The 24869-nt window shown below is 39.0% G+C and overlaps 1 protein-coding gene across 1 annotated transcript; it reads left to right on the top strand.

The window, feature by feature from the left end:
- The first annotated feature begins 11074 nt into the window (after positions 1 to 11074).
- On the top strand, positions 11075 to 23483 carry C3H6orf58 (chromosome 3 C6orf58 homolog). Its single transcript, XM_009092343.4, has 6 exons — positions 11075 to 11396; positions 15396 to 15482; positions 18686 to 18870; positions 19949 to 20082; positions 20520 to 20758; positions 23026 to 23483. Exons 1-6 carry the CDS (start codon positions 11075 to 11077, stop codon positions 23151 to 23153), a joined length of 1095 nt encoding a protein of 364 aa, XP_009090591.1. The 3' UTR covers positions 23154 to 23483.
- Positions 23484 to 24869: the final 1386 nt, after the last annotated feature.

Here is a 24869-nt window from a genome sequence, read left to right as displayed (position 1 = left end):
CAGGACAGATCTGAGATAATCCTTTATTGATCTGAGGTGCAAGAGACCATAAATGAAACATAATTGACCCTTAAGCTTAAGGTAATGCCTTTGTGTTGAAAAGGGTGCTGCAGAATGAGTCTTTCTGCTCCCCCTGTTCTGAGTCTGAATGTGTGGTTAACTTGGTATCTGTGCCATTTATTGCTGGCCAAAGTCAGCACTAAATCCAAGTGTTTCTATTTGGCCAAGTTAATCAGTTATTAATGAGATATATATACAGGAAAGGATGCCCTCCAGGTTTCATTCATTATTGAGGAAGGAAGTCCAAGGAAGGCACATAAACTTACCCTGCCATGTAGTCATAGTTGCTCAAAAGATCTGTAATCCACTCTTTTCAAACCCAGCCACTTTTCCCACAATCCAGGTGGTCTTGTAATTGGAGAAGAGGAATGTGTAGGAAGCAACAAATCTTTAATATACAGAGATATTCCTTTAAATCTTCTGGGGCTAAATCTTGGCTCCATTAAGGTCAATAGCTAATCTCACACTCTTGTCAAAATGACCATCCCCAGTGTTAGGATTTCTCAGACATTTTGGTCATTGTCTCCTCTAAGCTGGCACAGGATTCTTCATGCTGATTTAAGTACAGACAGATTTAATTTAGAAGCTTTACTAAACCAACTGCTATAAATTAAACATATATTTTCAAATCACTGATTCTGTTCTGTTCACTTGAAATACTTCACATAACCTGAGAACTTCTGTGAATAATAATAATAATAATGAATTGTAGTAATGGATTTTATTAGAACATCAATTGTCTTTGCATTTACAAAATTTTTGTATGACTTAAAAATAGAAGGAAAATAAAAATCATTTAATGCAGCAAAGTAAATGTTCTCAGTTTCATAATGAAGTTTTTTTTTTCAAAAGGAAATCTGCAGTTACTGGAAAGGAAGGCTCTCTCTTCTGAGCTGGAGCTGCTGATGCTCAGGCACAGAGCCAGGCAGTGCATCCCATCTCCTGTTTGATGCTGGCCATGTACCTTATGACTTCCAGTTACAATCCCCCAAAGCCATGATAATATTTGCTGCCACGTCTTCCTCACCTACCCTTCAGATCTAGTTCTGGAATGAGACATGAGTAACAGACTAACCCAGGGAAGCCAAGTCCTTTTTCTCAAAGATGACTGGGTTAATTTCTTTCAAGGAAAAAAAAATCCTAAAATGTTTTTACCTGCTTTTCATTTGCATGCACTTTCCATTGATCCATCATAATTTTAAAGATGCTTAACTGAGTTGAAGCAAAAATTCAGCTTTCATTTTGTTTACTGTACTTTTAATAGCTTTGTTGCCAGAAACTCTAGTTCTGCAGGCTTCACTACCATTAAAGCCCACAAAAAGACACAAGGAAACTTTCCTTGTGCCCTCTTTAAAGAATAAATGTCTTCTTCAATGACTGTTGTGGTGACACTCTCTCTCATTGCAGGATGTTCTGTGAGCCATTGGGAGTCTGTGTGCATCTTGTAATTATTATCAAGGCTTTGGCAAAGGGTCAAAGTATTTCTTCAAGCAGTTTTAAAGTGTAACTCAAGCCCATGTGCTCTCATCAACTCCCCTTTCAAACAGCTTGATTCAAGCCATTGAGGTAATGGTGACTGCACCACTGATGGGAAATGAGCACGACACAGATTTATTTCCCTGGCTGCCTGATGAGAACATTAGTGCATGGGCACTGCCCCCTGACCAAGGAGTTCTGGAAACAGCACAGATCAAAACCTCTCTGGGGCAAGAGCAGCTGCTAGTCCACTTTCTAGACAGAAAATTTGAGATTCTCCCATTCAATATTTCTGCATTTTATGAAAGACTCACTGTGTCTGGACAGGAACCTGTTTGTGTCTGTAACTATATCCACCCTGAGACATGGATTCACCACTTGGTTAGTGTTTGAACTGTGTCATAAGGACATCCTACACATGAGGGTCATAGGGATCAGAGGAGCTGTTTTTTACAGGAAAGACAGAAGCCACAATGGCTTCAAAGCCTTTCCTCTGAACCAAAGCCCTTTTTTGTGCCCTACACGTTATCTGGTAGCACAAGTTTCATCTTGACCAAAACCAAGCTAACTTAGTCCAAGTACAGCATGTGATCTTTATGCCAGTTTAAGGAATTATCCTGACTGCAGCAAAAGGGTTGATACCTGGTCCAGTGTAAAAACTGCTGGGCAAAGAGGTTTTTTTTGCCAAAGCATTTGGAAAGCCTTGTTGCTATTAAGTGTTTGTTTAAAATTCTTCTGTAGCACATTGCCACAATGTCTGCCACAAGTAGCCCTAAAATTTGATGTACCCTCTCTTTACACCTGTCAATTGAGATGGAGACAGCTGACTGGGAGAGAAATATAGATTTTTTACTTTAGTGATATGATTTGGCATATGTGCATACTTGCCAACATATTAAAAACATGTTCTAGTCCAGTCTTCTGATTCTATGTAAGTTTTCTTTCAGTTACATGTGAAAGTGATAGGGAGATTGAAAAGATATATAGCATCATCTAGTGTTCATATACAAATTTACAGGAGCCTGCAGTTTCACCACCCTCAGTTATTCAGATTAACTGGCACCAGTGTTGACACTAAAGGAAAATGTGAGATAAAATCCTTATTTCCAGCTGTTGGCCTGTGGACTCTAAGAAAAGAAAAAAAAAAAAAGAAAAAAAAAAAGACCTGTGCTATGCCCATACTGTTAGCATTCACAGGAGTGGGACAAGAATATTAAGTATTTTCTTGCAAGCATTTTTGCAGATAAGGCTAAGCCAAGAAATTTTGGTGTGTGATTTTAATATAAGGATGGTAGAAGCCCAGGATCAGAGCCTGCTGTACCCACTCTAATTAGACAAAATAAATTAGAATGCTTTATTTTTTAAGCACTTGTTCAAAAAAAGACAATCTGAACAGGAATCCAAATATTCTGTCTCCAAGGATAAGTATTTTAAATTAAATCATTTTGAAGGAAATGCAATAGAAATCCAGGATGATATCACAGACTTCAGAAACCTGGCTTCTATAAAGCTTGTCTGCTTATATTCACATTTCTGGGGGGGGGGGGGGGGTTGTCCTCTCCTTCTTAAAAGCTTAATATTTCAAAATTTTTAATTTATTTTTCTTAACTGTGTACTGTGTTTTTATGTGTGGAATAGCCAGCAGAGAGATTTGTGCTAATTAAAAAAAAAAAAAAGAGAAAAAACAAAAAAGGGAAAAAAGTACTGATGCCTCAGGTTTTAGGTTTTATATTTTTCAGATTTTGTGCTACTTTAGTGTGTATTTCTGAGCTTCATATGAGGGGAGAGTAAGCTCTCTTCACAGAGTAAGTGGACAAAACAATTCCTTCTTTAGCTGACAGAAAAATGATCCAAATCTCAGGCCCAAGAGCATAAAAAATGGTGGACTGAAGAGAGAAAAAGAAGGATGGGACTTCATGGGCTAAAGCTATAACTGGATGATTAACTCCAATACACTAATGGATCAGAACTTTTAAAAGTGTGAGACCCCGTGACCCATTGTGCATTTCTTGTGACCATTTTAGGTTCATCTTGGGTGTGCTCTCAGGTTCATCCTGGCTGGTCTCTTGTGCTGCCCAAGGTGTATCCATTGAGGCCTCCTAATAAATCCCTACTTTATTCTTTAACTCCATCTAGCCTCTGTTCTAGGTCAGCCTTCACAAGGCATCAGTACCCCTGGCCTTTCATTTAAATCTAGGCTACAGCCCAAGACTTTCTTGTAGCTGTGTCAATGACACTCCTAAGCATCTCCAACAGGTCTCATCAGTCTGGAAAAGGCAACCTCTCTTTCTAGGGAGCACAGCAGCTTCCTTTGCCACCCAAACAGCAGAAAAAACGCAGGTCACATCTCCCCAGGCTCTTCTGCTGGATGGTATTCCATGGTATCCATCCCCTGTAAGTTAGAATCATATTGTGGCTCCCTGCAAAGACCACAGAGCATGGCCAAGTGCTGGTGCAGGCAGGGAGGAGACAAGGACAGGTTATACTGGACAACAGTGTAGGAGCAGGACAGCCAGCTGGATGGGTGGCTGAGGGAGGCATACCTTATCACCAAAAAAGCTATTCTTGTCTTCTTGATGAGAATTAAATGGGACAATTAAGTATGACTCAATATGAGTAAGGTCACGTGGCTAACACATTTGAGGAAATGCCACTTCAGAACACACCAGGAATATTTGGGAAGCTGGGCATTTTTTCTGGTGAAATCAGGGAGTCCTCAGAAGTTCTTGTTCGATAGGAACACCTGGGGGCTAAATGAATTAATTCCAAATCTATTTAAAACGAAACACGTGTTTCACTTGCATCCTTTTGACAATCCAAGGCCTAATTTTTTGATGACTTGGGACAACAGACTAGAAATTCCTGTCCTGCAATAGCTGCCCAGCTGTGTGTCTCAGGGATTTTTTTGTGGTCCCAAACTTGGTGGCCTTTGTGGAGCTTAGTCATATTTATGTCTGCTGTATGTCTTAGTCATATGTATGTCTGCAGGTGGTTGTCAGATACAGGAAATGAATTTCACGTGAGTCTTTAAGCATTGGACACTTGCATTATGGAATTGATATTGATATGTATGAAGTCATGCCATGTGAGAAATCTCAGAAGCAGAGTTCTCAGGAGCACTCAGGTACTGGAGTTTGGGGTGTGCTTTAAAAAGAAATAAAAGTTAAGGGAAATAAAAGCATGAGAAACTGGGCAATGCAATTATTTATTGAGTTTTCCAGAAAAAAGTATTCTGTTTGAAAAAATGTTTGTGTTCTGTCATTTCTCAGCTAGGTGATATGACATCTCTCCATATCCTCTCATTAGGTCTCATTTTATGTTAGCTTTGTTGCACAAGCATCTGTGAATACCCAGTCATTTCTCTCTTTTAACACCTATCCATGCACGTGTTCGCTCCTTACACACCTTTTATAGTTTATAGTACCCTAATTATGATTCAAAAATGACTGATTTTTGGTTTAGCAATTTTATGCTGAATATACATTTTAGTTTAATCAAACAGGCTTGGAATTTGGTTTTTGTGAGTCATTCAGACTTCTCTAAACGAAACTGAAATCTGTTTTTCTTGAAAATCACCCTTATTTCCTCTCTCATTGCAAATGAACAGCAGAACCAAAATAGCGTGTTGTATACCAACACAGAATATCAATTAGAAACAACAAGAGTGTTATTCTTTCCCATGACAGAAGCAAAGTTAGGCAATAAATGAGAGGCGAATTTATACCTCATGTTTTATTTTACACATTTCTCTCCAGTTGTCTTGTACTAAAATTTATTTTTCCTATTTACACAATGAAGAGTAATCTATTTCTTTGGGAAATTTTTTTGTTACCTCGCCTTTCCTTTCTTGCAAGAAAGCTTCTCCCCTCCCCCTCCCTTTTATTTTTCAGCCTAAGGAAAATGGCTGCAGCTAGAAGAAGATGGTTGACAGCCTCCTTAAAATTTCCTCTGCAGTCTCTGAGTTTCAAGAGCTGATTTTAATCCCTGAAATAATTGTTTACTCCTTCCAAATGGCAAAAAAAAAGCTGTTTTGGTCCAAGTTTCTAATTGATGCAGTCATTTTGCATACTTCACATCAGTAAGTCTGGGCATTAGCATCTTGCCACAGATTTACTGCTTTGGATACTTGTGTCTTTCTTTTAAAGAATCTTTTCCATTATGCTGATTTTTTTTCTAATTAGTTATTCTCATTTTCATCTAACTAAAATGTCATGCTAAAATTATAAGTGAAGATTCAGCGTATTTGTCTTATAAATCAATGCATAATTAATGTCAGATTGAAAAATAAGCCCCACTCACAACGTGATTCTAGTAATTTTTGTTGCAGTTTACTCTTTCCCTGGTGATATATAAACAGGCAGCCACAAGATTTCCTTGGCTTCATAAGCAGTCTTAGGGCTGTATTTGACAACAATTTCTAAGAAAAATAGACATATCATATTAAAAATTTACTATCATCTTCCTCCATTAAACAGGTGTTTACAACTCAGATGCTCTCAGGAGTATCTGTTTTGGTTATATCGACTTTTAAGTATGTGTTTCAGTGAGTGGAGCTTTTGTATAGTCTGACTCAGTGGAATGAATTCCATCACACTGTGAAAATAAGCCTGAAGTATTTTATGGTAGGTGTTGAAGAGGTGATGATGAAGACCACTCTGTAGGTGCTAAATCCTACAGATAGCTGACTCCATGATCAGCTTCACCTTCAAGCTGAAGATAAAAAAAACAGTGAAGGTTATGGTATAATCTGAACTAACCTCTAAGGTAAATATACCTCCATAATACCATTATGAAAATGAAAATTATAGGTTAATTCAAATTTTTATGGTTTGGGTCTGATAAATATATTTTTAATGTCTGGTTTCTTTCATGTATATATATATATAGTATGTATGTATGTATGCATATATATATACACATATATAGTTTATATATATGTGTGTGTGTGTATATATATATATATATATATACACATACACACATACACACACACACACCACACACACACACACACACACACATATATATATATATATATATATATATATATATATAAAAATATATAAATAAATGCACATCTTTGTATTGGTCCTGCAAGCAAGCCTGTTCAGGGAATTTGAGTATGGTCTTGACTCCCCTGGAGCACTGTGATCTGGGAAGTACAGCCAGGACACCACCAGGTGTCCTATGACACCTCTAGGTACTCATTACACATCTTGTGTGTAGCTTGCTCTTCAATCCATCTTTTTACCTTGGTGGTAATTAATCTTCTTTTACTACTATGAGCTGCAGCTCTGGAAATGTTGGATTTACACCTGCCTTTGTAGCTATTTGTCCAGCCAGACTTCCACCCAGCCAGCATTATGGAAAGAATACTGCTTTGTCTGGGAAAGAAAAAATGCAAATGGTAAAATCCCACCACGGATATGAACCTGACATTTCTCTGTGTGTTGATTAATTACAATTTATACTCTGAATTGTCAGGATCTTCAATGCAGGTTACTGTTTTTGGTGAGGCAAAATCAGCTGGGAAGACAGGAAGGCTTTTGCAGAGGGGAGAATGGGATTAATAGACAACACAAGAATGATGTTTTCCAAAGAAGGAGGAATGTTAGCTTCAAGGCTGCCAGGATATGATGATGCAGCACCTCCTGCTAGATCCACTACACACGCAGTATAATTTCCCCTCCAATGCCTGATGCTCCTACCGCAGCATGTCTTACTGCATTAGTGGTTGCACTCATGTGACCACAGGGTTTGCCTGATGACCTTTACTCACAGAAACACCAGTAGCAATTTATAAACCCTTTTACAGCCCTGTTAAGGGGTTTTGCTGGAGGATACTGCAGCCAGAGAGATCCTCCCTGCCAAATACTAAAAGCCTGTGACAAAAAGAAATAGAAAGCCTGTTCAGGACAATAGCTGCAAACAATAACAACAGAGAGTAGTAAGAAACTTAAATACATCCATTGCTTTTAGCTTACTCAGTGAATTACATGAAGAATACTTTTAGCTACAGTGTAGTCATTTTTCCTTGAAACAGATCATAGACAAGGGGCACCCACAATTTCTGGAGCAAGTGTCAGGGCATGAAACAGGGTGCTGTGAGGTTGGGAGGCTCACAGCAATATTCCATACAAATGAAAACTCATTATTCTTCCTCTTAGGACTGTTACCCTAAAATGAAGTGGGCAAACCCTTCCTTTCCATGCTATTTTATGTGGCTGAAGGATAATGATATCCCCAGTTTACCTAAATGTTTCTCACCTGCAAAATTCTGTGTCACTTTTGAATTAATTCCACTGGGAGTACTGATGTCCCTTCCTTACTGGCATTACAGCTCCTTCCTCAGTATATCCAACAGGACTAAGGAACCTTATGTTTTGATAGTTTGGGGGCTTAGGGCTGCCATTTCTTCTTGTGGTCACCTCAACTAATCTAATTGATGCTTATTAGCTTTTCTGCAGTTATCTTGAAGCAAAATCTGTAGCCGGCTTGAAAACTGCAACATTCTCTCTTGAAATTTGATAATTACGTATCAGGCTTGAAATTACCACCCATCATATCCTGCAGCCTTTCCCAGCACGTGATTCTGCTGCTATGTCTCTGGGAACACATGCTTACTGAGTAACTGGTAGGGTACTTGCTAACAGAGTGGTGAATAATGGTGCTGACATCACTAATAGTCTTCCTTAATCTCCCCCTTGCTTAAAATGCTAGCATCCCTGGAGGGGTGCTATGGCTCAACATCCAACACCAACACCACTCAAGCCAAATGGAGATCACATGTACCCTCCCCTCTTCCCCCTCAGGATAGCCAAACCCACTCGACTGGATTCCAAACTGGAAACACCAGCTCAGGTATTTCTCAAAGGAGAACTGTTGTCCTTAAAGTCTTACAGAAACATCAGCAACTTGTTTGCACACAAAGATAGGTGCAAAAAATGAAATAAGGTCTATAAACTGAATTATAATATTTTTCAGGAAGAATTTTGTATTATGTTAATAAAAAAATATTGTTGGCTCTTTAAAGATTGACTGGGTTATTTAAGACCTTCTATTACCATAATAAGGTGAGAGGCTGAAACTTCTAAAAGTGAAGGGACTCGGCAGTCTGTCTAAGTAGATGTATTCTTGTTAATTTCCCATTTAGTACATAATACAATTTTTTTTCCTGTCAAATAGCTCAAAAATTGATATAAGGCAAGCATTATGCCATTAATTTATCTCAATTCTGTACTATGAGTTTTTTAAGAAAGTGTGTTTTTTGCATTTATACTGGTGATTAATATTTTCATGCCTGCCCAGTTTAGTGTTAGTAGGGTTTTCCTTTCTGGATAGAAGAGCAGGAGAACAGTTTTTCATGCATGGTAAATTTCCACACAAACATGGAACCAGTAGTTCCCTTACCAGGTAATCTGCCATGAGGATGTATGTATACAGAATCTCTACAAAAAAAAAGTGAAGGTATTTATTCACCTCTATTTATCCTATATACCTTAAGCAAAATCGCTCATGTAATACAAATGTCTGGTAACTTTCATTAGAAGAACTCAAACTCTCCCCTTTGACTAAAGAAACACAGGAGTTTAGCTTCCCAATTGGGACACTTCTTTCAGTGATGGTAAAAAAAAAAAAAAAAGCCAACCACTCTTACTCACTCCTTCATGTTTCTAAATAAAATTTCTGCCTTAGTGCAATTATGAGCTTTGTGCCTTTTTTTTCATAAGTTTTCTCCATATATCTTGTGCCTTGTCTGATGCCTTTCATCATCCTTCCTATTTAGGTGAGCCTTACTGCCCATTCATTGCCTCACTTAGAGACAAATTTGTGTGTGTGTGTATATATATATATATATATATATGAAATTGGCACAGTTTTTGTAATTTGTCCTCAGGATTATTTAATAGAATAGCTTATTTCAAGAAAAAAAAAAAAAAAAGGAAGCACATTTCAAAACATTTCTGAAATTAGTATTTCAGAGTATAGATCAGAAATTATTTCAGAAAAGTAGTAGAAAGAATATTGATTTTATTTAATCTAAAAATATTTTTTCTATGTCTAAAGGTAAACTTGTAATTTCTACTCCCTCTACAGTCAGTCAGTCAGGAACAATACATCTCTCAGTGGCATGCTTTAAATGAGTCACATTCTGCATATGCCTGATTCTCTGTTTTGTTAGCAGGGGAATTTACACAGCTAGGTTAATGTTAAAATGCCCACATTTGGATTAGATAAATACCATCCATAGAAGTTAAAGAAAGAACAACTTGATCTTTCAAAGCTTCTTCAAGGTAGCATGATCAGATCTGGGTTAATCTTTGTTGAACACTGTATTTCAAAATCATTTGGGTTTCTCTCCCATTCACCCAAGGACAAGCAAAAAAAACAGTTATAAGTGATCATTGAAAAATTCTGCTATTTACTAGGAAGTCTCCTTAATAAATAAAGTAAATGGAAAAATTTTGAATTGAAGAGATACATTTCTTTTGAATTTACTATCAGCCACTTTTGACTTGCTCTCACCCACGGGTTGAAGGTTCTTTACGCACACAAAGCCCAACCGAAACTCGCAGAATTACTTCAAAGAAAAGCAGCATTTGCAATTTTTCTCATGCAAATAAAAGACTAGAGAGATAACAAACCACGTGTCTGTTTGCTGAGTGTTCTTTTGCAACCATTGCTTATCTGAGAAAAAGCAGATGAGGATAATAAAGTCCTAGAATTCCTGACAGTAGGTGAGATGAAGGCAGCTGGACCGTTTCACTTTTGCTGGAGTATAACTTAAACACCAGTTTTATCACAGGAAGCATGGCCTTTCTGTTACCTCTGGAGTCTACAGGATCATGGGGTATTAATAGGAGACCTTTGACCTTTATATTGATGACCACTTCTACACAAGACAAGCCAGTGCTAAAAGTACAGCTCGCCAGGTGCTGTGTGGCCTGAAGACAGGCTGGTCTGGCTACTTCCAACGCTCTTATGACCTATTGGCTGCAGGCAGCTGTCCCAAGGCCAAAAGACAAAGCTGACAGTGGCAGCACCAGCAGCATGTCACTGCTGCTCTTTTGCCAGTGCCTGGAGTCCTCCTCAGAGTACCTCATCCATAGCCTGTGCGTGTGTTGAGGTGAGAACTCTGCCTCTGCTGTCCCTTCTCTACCCAAAGGAATTGGGCTGGAAAAGGGAAGCAGACAGCTGGTGAGAAACATGGACACAGAAAGTTTTATAGTGCAGCTGTGCAATCAGTATTGTAGCACCTCAGCCATTTGGAAGTGTGTACATATGTCATGGACAGCACAGATTTGGACATTTTCTGATTAGATTGGTTCCTCTTAAACATCTGCTGGTGCTCCCTATATCCCACAGAGAGGACAGAGCATGGCTCACAGCTGCTAGTCTGGCAACTCCACGTCAGGGTCATGGCTGGGAAAGGGAAAGGAGACAAAGCTTGTGTGTCTGAGTCAGCCTTTTTGTCCAGCCCTCACCTTTACCAATAAAAGCCCTGCAGCCACAATCACCTGGGTCACAAGCCTTCACAATGTGGCCCCGCTTTGGCATTCACGCTCTTCTTGTAGTGACCGTCACCCTGAGTCCTGTGCCTGCCGCAGCACAGAGCGAAAACGATGTCACTGGAGAAGATCTCTATCCCCCTCTGTGGGACCTGGCCCCTGGAAACCTGCTGGATTTCCCAGTAAAGGACAACAAAATTGTCATCAGTGCTTGGAACTATCAAGATCGACTGGGAGTGTATAAGAGCTTGCTAAGTGCTTCAGCCAAATATTTTGATGCCTTTGGACCCCAAAACAGTGGCAATATTCTCTGGGGATTACCATTGCAGCATGGCTGGCAATTTCGTACAGGTATGAATTATTTCCTTAAGATGCTGGCTTAGCAAAGTGTTTACCAGACCTGCTTAGAGGCTTCCTTTCCAAAGTTTCTGCCTCACAAGCCCAGTATGGCCTCAAACAGTGTAAACTTTGACAGAGCTGCCAATTTGAAAAAGAAATGCTGAGTGAATACCCTTACCCTGCTGAGAAATAGCTATTAAAATTCCTTATAGGAAGAGGTCAGAATCCAGATTTGTAGTATAGATGGGCAATATTTCAGCTAACTAAAAATCTTTGGAAAGGCATTCCCAGTTGCTTCAGTTTATGTAAATGGATTTTGGAACATGCATTCTGCAATGTTGTTCTTAAATTGTTAATTAATAGGCTTTTATTTTTGTTCATGTTACAAGCTTCTAGAGGTGATGTGAGTTGAATTTCTAAGACATGTATTTGAAAGTCAACATTTCCCTCTGAGAACTTATTTCCATTTATTCTTCATGATCAATTTAGAAATAGCTTCCTTATTTTCTAAATATGCTTTTTACAAAAATGAAAGTTTTTTCTGTTTGTTGAGGGGTTTTTTGTTTGCTTGTTTGTGTTTTTTTTTGTTGTTGTTGTTTTTTGTTATTTTGTTTTGTTTTAAATTATGTCCAGATTCAAAGGGTTTATCCCCTAAAAGCTGGTTGTTGTCTAGGGGCAGTCTTTCTGGTTTGTTTTCTGTCCCTTCCAGAGGAGCAGACACAGAAACAAGTGTGAAAGGTTCTTTAAGGCTAAGCCTGCAATATCTTATCGGGGTAAACAAATGCATCTGACTGCCTGTTGTTTTCTTTATTGGATGTAACCTGGAGTTACTTGTGGTGGTTGTTTGGGTCGCACTGTAGGTTTGAGAGAAGGCAGAGGTCCTGCACCTGGTGGTGAAGGAAGGCTGCCAGCATTTAGTCACAGCTAATGGAAAATTTACTCCTACATCAAAATGAGGAAAACAAGATAGTAAGCAAAATCCAAGCAGGAAACTAGCCAGCAAACAGCTAGCAACAAAGAGAAATTGGCTGGAGTTTAGGCAAGATTCTTCCTATTTTCCTTCTTTATGTATACAAAAAGAAGAGCACATGAAACGAATGGCTGGTACAGCAGGAGAATTGACCCAATGTGTGCCAGAGGCAAAGATGACTGGATGCAGCAGCTACAGTTGAGTGGGGACCTGCTGAAAAGGAGGAGTTTTGGAGTATGGCCTCATCCACAAAGTGAGGATGTGCCTTGTTGCAGTGACAACATCTGAGTAGAGACAAGGGACATGGTTTGTGAGGGGAAGATTTGCCCCTGGTTGCATAGACAGGTAAAGATGTCCTGTCACCTGCTAAAGAGTCATAGGACTGACACTTAGACAAATTTTTTAATTTACATGACCAGAAGGTTAAAAAAATACTAAAAGGAGAAGTATCACATAGCTGGAAGCAGTTTTGCAGTAAAATAAATGTGGGCATTTGAAGGATAGATGGATAAGGGACAAAGAATAACGTAATTCTGGTTCATACAGTGGTGAGGTTAGTAAGGGCTAAACCTAATCCAGATAGGCAGTGGGATAGATTAGTGATGAGTGACTGAAGCCTTTGTATATCAACATAAAAAGCTTGGTCAAACAAAAGCAAGATTTGAGTTTGTGGTGCAAAACAACAGAACTTTGAAAATATTACAGAATTTTTTGAATTAACAGTTCTGTCTGATCCTGAAAGTTATGCGACTGAGAGAATATTTTTATGGTTATGGTTCTGTGTAAAACATGAAGAACAAGTGAAGCAGTTACTCAATAAGAGTGGTATGAAGATTTGTGATGATCCACTCAGGGACATAAAATGAAATCAGTATTTTGCCTAAATTTACAGCAGAGACAAGGATCTTGAGACAGCATGGCTATTAGGAATGAGATTGTGGAACCAGAAATTGTCACTTGGGAGGTAAAGCTAAAGTAAGAGTCCTACCCACAGAAACTGAGGAAACGGGATAGACTCTATCCCCATTTCACATGCAGAAGTATAAACCTAGGATTAAGAACTTTAAGAAAGATTCACATGGTACTGTGTGTCTGAAGAGCAGGAAAGATTGTGCCTGTACTTAAGGAGAAAAAAGGAGATAAGAACAAATAAATTTATTTGTCTTATATCAGCAGCAAACAAGACATTAGAATAAGTATAGAGGAAAGAATATTTACTGACAAGGAACCAGATAAAAAAATGGATAAAGCACAGGTTATGTGAATCACAGGTAAATTCTGTCAGGCTAATTTGGTATCTTCTTTCGTCATACAAATGATGGGTTTTTTTTCAAATTTCAGAAATGCATTTACTCCATTTTACAGAACAAGGGAACTGCAAATCTGGTAAAGGAGCACCTGAAGGAGAATTTAGTGATAACTGCTGCTAAAAGAAGTCTATGCTAAGTGGAGGATGTGCTAGGAGTCCTTCATCAGCAAGATGAGAATAACTACATTTAGCACTTTCAGGAACAACATTCCACAAAAACAAGTGGAGAAATCTTGCTGATGAGGTTTCACATAGTTACCAATAGCACAGCTGGGAGGCACAGTCAATACAGATTAACTTGGATAGACCTGAAGACTGAAATAACAATTGTGTGCAGCACAGGGAATAGGAGGAAACAGAGACAACAAAAAATGGTATGGACACCTGTAAGTGCAGTTAATGCTTCCAGCTCCAATTTTTACATATCTTATAATTATCACTAATACTGCCTGGGAAATCTGCATTTTCCTGAAACACCAAGGCTAACAATATCTGGTAAACCTCATGTACAATTCTTTTGCAACATTTGTCTTTTTCTTCTTAGCCTTTATCCTTCCCATTCACCCTCTTTTCACACCAGTGATCTATTGCTGCCTGTTGGTTGACAGTCTGTTGAAGTAAAATCTTGAAAAATTGAATATTTCTGTAAATATTAAAAAACACAATCTTAATTTAAAAAAAAAATGGGTTGAACTGCAGCCCTCATTATTGCAAGTTCATGTTCTCAGTGCTTGGCTACTGAAAGATACAGGTGTGAGTAGCTAGCATGCCCCAAAGCACAAGCTCTGCCCAGTCAGCTAGGAAGAATAATTAAGACAATTTGTACGTACATTGTTCATGATCATCTCTTCTTCTTGAGTGTAAGTATCATAAAATTTGGTTTGGTAATGAGGTTTAGTTCTAATCTGACAGAAATGACACTGCCATTATTCAGCTGACTCGTCAGAGAGCAAGTGCTCTGCAGGGCAGTTTGGGAGCCTCTGGAATAGCTCAAGTTGTTGCACAAGGCCATGGTAATTGCATGTCATGCACTTAAAGCAGACTTCCTGACACTCTGCATGGCAACACTTAATGTACACGTATGGTATTCTTCTAGGGCTTAGGCTATTTCTTCATGCCACTGGCTCAAAGTAAAATATCCTCTCATGAATAATTGCAAACTGTCTTGCATGTTTTCTACAGCACAGATGCTTGCAAACTTTGGTAATTAGTTACAGCAATGTTTGCATGCTTAGCTTCACAGAAAGGCTACGTTTGTCTGCATGATTAAGCTGGAAGTGATTCTGTATCACACAACCCAATTAGGTGAGGCAATTACTGGTACATTTAGTTTGTGCTATTTTGCTCGTTAAGCAGCTCTCCTGAACTAGCAGCCCTACATCTGTTAGAAATTATGCTTCAGCTATTCATGGGCTCATGTCTGCATGTGAATGTATATTTAATTCTCACTAAAAATACTGTGATCTCCTGATTTCAAACAGTTCAATAAATTCACAGAATACATTTGCAGTGAGGGATAGCTCAAAATGTAAAACACAATCAAATTACGATGCAATGGGAAACACAAGTACTCTAGGACATTAGTTTTTGAAGCAAAGCAACAGTGATTGTTTTGCTTCTCTAACCAAAACTCTGCATGCTTTATTCCTTAATAGTTTTTTCATCTCAGTGGGATTTCTTGTGTGACAAGTTTGAGAAGTATTTGTTGTATTATTTCATTTGATTCATTCAGGTAGATTAGCAGATCCTTCTGGTGTGACTTCCTGTGGCTATGAAAATGGAGAGCTCCTGTGCCAATCTGTAAGAAGCTGGTGGTCCTGTAAGTATATGCTGTCACACTGTTCTCCAAAATAAATTAGTGTCCTTGAAGGCCATCTGAAAATATGAGGGAAGCACTATGACAGATATATATATTTGTAGATATTTGTAGATATTTGCAGTCTATGATTATTTGCAGTCTATGATTAGTCCAGAGCATATTTCTTCAGTTTAGATGCTTGCACTTCAAACTAAAACTCTGTGAAAAAATGTCAAGCAGAAATCTTTGTAGCTCTTATACCATCCTTGGTTCTTTTTCCCTTAGCATATTTTCCCTCCATCACTTCTGTCCCTTGCTTCCTCAGCCTCCTTGATGTCCTGTTGTAAGCTCCCTTTTTCCCCAGACCTGACAGTGGCTTTGAACAAGCAGCTCTGTCCCTTTCCTGCCACAGGAATATTTTCCCTTCAGTGGACATTTATATTAATCTTCTGCCTGTGAATCAGCAGTTCAATGCATATATCTTCAAGTGAACAAAGACATAAGTGTAGATAAAATTTAAATGTAAATCTAGGTAAAGCTGACGGTGGTACTCACTTCAGCTTTGGTTTTCCTTGTCTGTGTTTGGATAGCACTAGTGCTCTGTGGGATGGTGTCCCACACAGAGCCAAGTAAAAAGAGTCATTGCATAACCCTTTGCAAGAAGGGGACCTTCCTGGAATAGAATCACTTTTACTTTCTTAGTGTTTGAATTCCTGCTCTTCGCTTATTTCTAAGTATTGCACGTTTTCTTGATGTCCATTTTGTTGCCTCCAGAAAACGTACAAACTCAGCTTTGATTTACCCTATTGAAGCAAGAACATGCAAAGAGTCTTTGAGACTGCATGGAAACATCTCTCAGTGTTCTGAGGATATGAAAGCTTTCAGCTGACCTTCAGAGCAGCCCTCTCTGGCACAAGTAGTCACAGGAAATCAGGAAGGAGTTTAAACCAGAAACTCACATTTAATATACCTCAGGTGTATGGGATACTACCTACTGAAGAACATCAGTCTCTTTGCCTAGAATAACATTTAGTATAGTCCTGTCCTGCATTGATTTATGCCCTCTAAGTCACCCAAGCAGGTGCAAATATAGGCAAGAACACTTAAAAGAATATAAGCACTTTGTGATGTGACATCAAGGTTTCAATACTTCTCATGAAAATAGTGAACAAGAAGCAAGAGCCAGTTCAGCAATGAGTCTCAGTGAATCACTGTCTTCTCATTACTTGAGCATTTTCCTTTGCTCTTCTGACTGGCCAGACATTTCCTCCTGAATTCCCAACCAGGTCCACATTCAGAAGCTGTATCACACAAGACAAGGGGTTTCTCTTTATATATAACCCTTTACATTTGTTCCATGAGCACCCCCAGGGAAGTTGAAACCCTTGTGCCTGACCAGCCTGTCAGTGCCCCATTATGGGGACCCCACCAAAGAGCCCACTCTACTGGAGCATGTCTTGACCAACCCATTTAGGGTCACACACCAAAAATGTTCCTACTTGGAGTTGGTAGTTATTTCCAGTTTTGCCAATTATGTTATCTGCTTCTGGCCACTCCTCCCTTAGTGCCCTTGAAGGACTCACACTAAACAGTGTACTGAATAACACACTTTATTTACAAACACACTGATAGTCGAACATTGTGACAGGTTAAGGTTCAGAGATTGCTGTTGACAGCAACTGATTGCAAAAATTAATTTGAAGCAATATATTGACCAATTCTAATCACCAATTAAAGCTAGCTAGTGATAATAATTTAGCTTGCACAGAATGAGGTTCTTACCCAATAGGCATCCCTTTGGGGGAAGAAGGCAAGTTCAACCTGTTGACTGATCCCAGAAGTTATGAGGGAGTCTTCTCTGACCTCCCTCCCCACTTTAACTAGATTTATATTTTATTGGGGAAAGGTTTAGTTACAGTTGGTGGCATTTCATGTTGATGTGGTTCTTGAGTCATTAGTATATGCAGAGTGTGAAAAGCAAGGTTCACTCCTTGGGCTTAGTTCCTGCTAGCTGCATGTTTTCAGTGGAGCATAACCACAACACTGCTGTGTTGTTCCATCCTTTGTTTCATATCTGCATTGATTTCAACAGACCATAACCACAGCACCTCCATGCTGCTCCATCCTTTTTTATCACCTCATGCTTAGAGTAATACACCAAGTTCCCTCAGTATCCCTGCTCCTAAGGTGTGCAGACCCAGTCCCTGCTGAACTACAGGCAACACACACACTCCTTCTTTGTGAACTTTGTTTTGTGATCTTCTCCCATAAGGTGGAACAATGGCTTCCCATTAGGAGGACATGGATACATGGAAGGTGTTCAGGTTTTGATCATTTTGGTCCTCACTGCTGGGATTTTGAACAAAACATCAGTGCAGGCCATGTCCCTGAGACCATGTATGAGCAAATGTCTTAGCACAAGAACTCAGAGGTGTCCACCCAAGAGGGAGAACAACAGATCCCCAGGGTTTTCTTCACTCAGAACTATTGAACTTCATTTCTACAAAGGGGACACAATTAAGAGGAGAATTTCAGATTCTCCTTTCAAGAGAGAAATATCAAATAGCCCTGTGGGCACTCTCACTGGGGACAAGATTTGGCACCAGTGAGAGCTGAGCCTGAGTTTCCTACATTCTGGGTCTGACTGCTCCAGCTTGCGCATCTCACCAAAGAAAGCCATCATCATAAAATAAATCTAAACAGATAACCTGAGATAATATCCAAGAAATTTTCAGTGAGTGAAATATTTTTTAAAAGCAAAATTATTATTTTCCAGTAAAATATCACAGTTTCCTTTCTCATAGGTATAGGGTACATAGAAGAGGGATTTTTAATAGCAACAATACTTGTGGAATACCCCTTAGTCTTTCTACATTTAGTTTGCAATTAATATTTGAGAGACTTTTCTTGTCCTGTCCATGACAGCCTAAAAAGGTCTAAGTTTTTTCCACTAGCTTTTTTCCTTTCCTGCAAAGTAAAACACAGTAGAAGCTCATACAAGGCTCTTAAAGGACAATGCATAAATGAACACTACAAATCATATCTAAATCAATACAAGTGTCATCTTTATTACATTTCAGTACATATATTCCACTGCTGAACACAGTTGTATTTGTGGCAATTTAAAACAGTTGCATTTGGTGTGGGAGAGAGTTCATTTTCCTGTGTCACAATTTTTCATTTGCTTGTGATTAACAGCTGCTGCCTTTTAATTATTGTTGCAGGTATGAATTACTATCTGTCTATTATACCCTTTCTGGGGGCAGTGGAGGCTGGTCTCTTTGGGCAGCTGCCGTATGAAGTAGAAATATTGCCACCAGAGGAGCAAAAAGATGATTTCTGTTACAGCGTTAAAGACTGCTGGTCTCGCATGCCCAAGCTCATGGATGACTGGAAGGCTTTTTTTGAAGTAAATATTTTTTTTTAAAAATACGTTTAGAAATTATACCAAAATGTTAGCTTTAAAAACTATTATTACTGTCATTTTTTAAGATTCAAAGAGCTCCGTTTGTTTTCAATAGCAGCTTCATGTAAAAATAGCAAGCGGGAAAAATGGAAAGCATAACATACAGTGACTCAGAAATAAGTAGGACAGGGTTTTTAAAAGTTATGGAATTTTTCTCTTCCTTTGAGATAGTTCTGCATTTTGGCCTCTGTTCCAAGACACTGTTTGGTATTCAACTATATTTGTATTCTTCCAATACTGCCTATGTTAGCAATGCAAAATATGTCTGTGAGATGGAACACAGCCCTTAAAAAGTGCCCTTTGGTTGGTTTTATAAGGTTTGTTTATTTCTTTAAACGTCTAAAACTTAAAAATGCTGAAACATCAATCAGAAGCACACCTATTTAAGCAAGGAGATATTATCTTTCCTTCTTATTCAACTGTTCTCTAATGCCAAAAATAACAATATTTCTTACTTCATAGATTTAATAGCTATTTTTTATAGCTCGACTACTGCAGTCAATATTTTTTATTGGTAGTCAAATAACTGATAATGAGCAGGAATGTTAAACTGTAAGTCCCCCTTGTGAGTGAAAGTAGATATTTAAGAGTAAGACTGGATTTGTCTTCATAAGATCATTTTTCCCATGCATCATGTTTCAGAAGTTATTATATCTACTTCTCAAATAACTATAATGATAACAAGGATAATTTTCTTTATTTCTGAAAATCTTCAGAAAGTTGTGGTTAAAAGAATATAGATAAGTTTTTTTAAGATAATAAAGAGTCCCCTATTTTAATACTGAATATTCCATGGCACTCAGATGCAAAAGTCCACTGAACTTTTGTAACCAAATACCCAAATTATGTGAATAAATCCCTTGCAATGTTGAAGTCAAAGAACAGCAACTATTATTAACTATTCAAATGCAATTTCCTTTAGCTTATTATTTTGTGAGGCATTTGCTTATATAAAGAAATAAGAATTGGGTTTAAACCTCCTCTCACATTCTCTGCCCTTTTTGCTCCCTTGTTGCTGCAGTATCTGTTATCTACAGAACACAAAGCTGGGAGCTCTGCCAGCCTCTCCTCCTTCAAACTGGACGATGCCCTTGGCCTCATGTGGAAGGCACACACCTCCTCCATTGCTTATGCACTCCCCAAATTCCACGACAGGTAAGGGGAATAGAGCGGTGTCCATGGAGCATCTTTCCACCTCCAGGCCTCCTTGGAAGGTTGGCATCCTAACAAAGTCTGCATGAGCCCATGTACTCTTTAGGCTCTGCTCTTCCTTCCCCTCTCTCAGAGTGTGGGATGACCAGTGAGAGATGGCTGCCCAGACTGCCATGATCAGTCAGGCTCTGGGCTTAAAATGAGATGCTGGTTCCCCTCTGGGAGCCAGGGCCTGATTCAGGAGCTGTGTTTAATCTGGGAAGAGGCAGGGTTGCCAGGAGAAATTTGGTATAAAGTACTTAAGGAGGCTTCAAGTCACTGTGGCGCTGCGGCCACTCAGGATTTTATACTGAACAAAAACCTTTGGGATAAAGGATCAACTGTGTGTTGTACAGGGGCATTCAGTTATCTGCCACATTTTTTATTTTCTTCTCTTTCAGCTTAAAATATCTCTCTGATCCAGAAGCAATTTTTGGTGAAGACTGGGCTAATGCTGTAGATTTCATTGCTGCTACACACTTCAGAACAGACTTACTGACCACAAATGACTTCCAGGATTTCCTGCCCCCGAGGATCCTTGTTGAAGGGGATGTTCTCCCATCCATTTGTGGCTTCAGTCCAGAGCAAAATAAGGTCCTGGTGTCACTGAGAGCTCTTCACAAAGTAAATAAAATAACAGGTATGAGCCTGACCTACAGATGTCTGCTGTCCATAGATATTAATATCCTGTTCTCTTTACAAAACTTTCTCCATATGAATACAGTGAATGTTTGATATAAAGTAGTATAAACATATTTTAGAGATTAACAGTAAAACAATTAAAATACAACCATAAGCAAACAACACAGATGTTATCCCACAGCAAATGCTCTTGGCATAACACTGACAATATGAGAGATTTCAGTGAGAAAAAACCCCAAAACATTATGGGAGCAGATGATCTTAGTCTTTCTTTTCCTAGTTTTTACAGAAATTTTAAAAACAGAGACTTTTTTTAGGGTTTCACCAGTTGAATCTGAAATCCTCATAGCTGTAAATAAAATTATTATACCAGTTGAACAAGAACAAACAAACAAAAAGTAAAGTATCATGAGCAACAGTTTTTGTGTCTAGAAGTGTTCTGGTTTCAGTTTCTGGTTTTCTCTCGGTCTTTGATTTAACAGAGATCTGACCCAGAAAAACGATCCTTAGTCAATGCTGACTTTATCGTATTCAGCAAAATAAGTCGTACATCACCATCCAGTGGTGCAACACAGAATTACACCCGCCTGAGGATTCAGTTCTTTCGTAGCTACTTCTGGGCTGGTTATTTTTATTTGACCTTTATGAAGAAAGTTATTTTGAATCTTTAAATTAAAATAGAATGCAAAAATACACTGAAAAATTGGCATGCCTAGATATGGTGATCCTCTTCTATCTGTACATTTCACTGAAAATTCTCTCACCAGTTGGATTTAAAGCTGAAAAAGATGTGAAATAAAGCTATTCAGTGCTACAAAAGAGCATCTTCCCATCACAGAGTGCTTCCCTCACATTTTTCACACAGCATTATTTTTTGGAATCTGAATAAGGGTCTGAACAGATCTATTGCCTGCTTGGCAGCCTATGACAAAGTTTGGGGTTTCTTGACATACCTCCAGGAAGGGAGAGGAGCACAGCAAGGAAAAGCATGACCAGAACAGGAAGGAGGGTCGAGAGCACCAGCGTAACACATGAGGTGAGGACAGCACTGCAGGGAGAGAGGGAAGGATGTGTGGGTGTTGAACATCATAAATGGAAGGAGAGAGAGAGATAAGTTTCATGCAGGTGCAGCCATAATGAATCCCATAGCTGAAATCCCTTGCTTTGCAGGGGAGAGATTTCCCTGACTTTGCTCTACTGGATGAGCTTTGAATTCAGCTGAGAATTAAATGCCACCTAATAAATCCTGGTAACTGATTTGCAGATCAGAAAAAGGAGCTTTAAAACAAATTTAACTGCATCTAAATCCACAGCCTCATCAGGGACCTGAAAGACCCTACCTTAGTGCTACAGAACACAGGTGACAAAATATACTGGTTTTGTAGGTGCTTTTAAATACATCCTGTGAGAGACAGGGTTCTCTACTGGTACGGCAAACTTCAACAGCAGATAGAGGGTCTTACTACCTCCTAGGATGGGACCCTGTCTAACCCAGAGTGGGACTTGATTTCTTGATTCAGAGTTTGATTGCTCTTTATTTCCGTTCAGCTGCCCCTGCTAGTCCAGCAGGAACTGTAATGAGAGTTGTGCTGCTTCTAAAGGTTTTCTACTCACGGACTGTCAGATCAGCTTTTTACCCAAAGGCAGAACAGGAAGAGAATAAATTCTTCTTACACTAGACATTTTTACCCTCACATTTCCCCTCTATCCACTCCAAAGATGAGCACTGACTGGGGTGAGGAGAAGGCAGAGACTATCCTGCAAACCAGTGCTGATGCTAGGCTGGGTTGGCCAAGCCACATGTCCTAGAGAGCCTCTGCTTATCACCTGGACAAAAGTATTTGGATCATTTGCTTCTTTAGCTTGAAGTCTTAGCTGGCAGAAAGTGAACACTCTGTTTTAGAGTGAAAACGACTGACTATACCTCCCAGGTTACTGCTCCATAAAGCACGGAGCTATGTGCCAGAGCAGACTAAGACCTTCCCACAAGTCTTCAATCATTTCGACCCCGCAACACTGGTGACAAGGGAGCAAGCCCCTTTGTCTGTCAGTACAGAGGATCCTGAGCTGAATGAATGCTCTGCGTCTCCCTGCACATTTGTAGGCAATTATCACCCCACCGGCAAGCTCCAGCTTTGTCTACAATCCTCTGTCCCCAGAGAGTGTCTGGTGCTTGCTGCCAGACGCGCACTTGGTCCCTGGTGTGCTGCGAGCCGCAGGAGCTCCATGCTAATTTGCCAATGTCATGTTGTGTTTCTTTCCAAGGAGGATTGCTGCTGAAGCTCTGGCAAAAGGCTATGTCCACCGAAGCAGGAAGAAGAATGGGCCGAGAACTGATTGAAAGCTTGCCTTCAAGCCAGAAGCCCGAACTACTTGACCTAATAGGAATTTAGAATTATTGGGAAGGAGATGATTTGAAAGTTCCCAGTTCCTCGAGAAAAAGCGGTTCCAAGGCAGATTGATTTAATCTTTTAGCAGACATGTAGTGTGTCTGGTAGTCTGGCCTTGGTAATTTCTTACAGCAGGATTTCCTGAGTAGCCGTGCATGTCTCTCTCATATAGAATGGATATTTTTAACCTTAATTTTCCTAATTATCTCATTTGTTAAACTCAGTTCCTTATAAACAGAAAAACCTCTCAGAAAAATCTTACTTTACTACTTTTTGTGGCTTTATAAATAATGTATCATAATTGGAGACAAAATTAAAACCAAGCAAAATATATTCTGTTTCAGACTAAATTTTTTCCCTCTGTAGGCAGGGATTCCACTAGACATGTAATTACTTGATAGTCTAACAGATGATGGTGAGAAATTTTTTTTTGAAGTTCTGGTCTAAAAGCAACTCCTTGACTGTTTCCCACCAAAGCTGTTATTTTGCAGAGCAGCTGCAATCAAACTGGAAGTTTTCAGGCTTTTCAGATTAGGAACTTGAGTACAGATAGAGTCCCTTGCTGTGCTGTTTGCAACAAGTACATGCCTCTCGTGGTAGAGCAGAGCCAGTCCCGAGCAGTCCTAAAGCAAATTAATTTATTCTGTACCAGCTTTTACAACAGAGATTTCTTGTACCTGATTCATTTATCTTTCTTCAAGAAAATTTTGACCAATATATGAATTTATGTGATTGTGTGCCCTGTACAATCACAGGTTGCTTTTCCATTTCCCCATGTCTAATCCACTTGTTGAAGTGTGTCATATGTTGGATTTGGTTACTGAGAAAAAGCTGTATTTGCAATGTTTGCATTCCCAGTGCCTGGAACACTCAGACCCAAGAGTTGATCTCAGTCTTTAGGGTGATAATACACATTTGGAATCGGTTATAACTTGAAAACAAAGGTTGTGGGGAGGTGAGTCAAGGGTCCTGCATGCAGACAGGGCTTGAAGTTTATTGGTAAAGAAGGAAATGAATGTAAGATGTCTTTGCCCACAGCAGTTGTTTTGGAAGTAGATGATCTTTCAGGTCCCTTCCAATCCAAATCCTCTGCAATTCTATGAAAAGAAGTAATTTCTTTCCATTCAGTTTTCCCGGTTTGGTTTGTCCTTTCTCCCCAAACTTGCATGATATTTGCACTGTAAATTAAGAAATAATTATCCTCACATTGAGCAGTTAAACACCATTCTGTCCTTTAATGTCCCAGGACAAAGGTGTTAATTATTCATTGTCATGTAATGGATAAACTCTTAATGTACCATCATTAGCTAACAATTTTCAAAGGAAATACTTTAATGAGGTATAAGAAAATGTGGGAGTTTTTACCTTAATTACCTGGTTCATAGATCACAGTAATTAGATTCCGGCAGACTTTAGATATAATCCAGAAGTAATCACCACAGCTGCCAGCTGCTAAATATTAAGTTAGTTGTGCTCCAGAAAAGTTAGAAACATTTTTTTGACCTTTTCTGTAGTTAACTTAGATTGAACTTATGGTACGCTTTGAGAAAACAAAAAGAGCCATTAATATAAACTTTTAAACAGCACTGTGCTGCACTTGAGGGGGTATTTATAAAACACATTTTTAAAAAGCAATTTACTCCTTACCAGAATTTATGAAACACTAGGAAATAGTTTTGAATTTTGAAAGAGTCAATTTTCTTAATACAGCATCATGCA

Source organism: Serinus canaria, chromosome 3, assembly GCF_022539315.1.
Source record: "Serinus canaria isolate serCan28SL12 chromosome 3, serCan2020, whole genome shotgun sequence".
Taxonomy (NCBI): Eukaryota; Metazoa; Chordata; class Aves; order Passeriformes; family Fringillidae; genus Serinus; species Serinus canaria.
The sequence above is the reverse complement of the archived record's forward strand: the minus strand, read 5'-3'. Positions and strand labels throughout refer to the sequence as shown.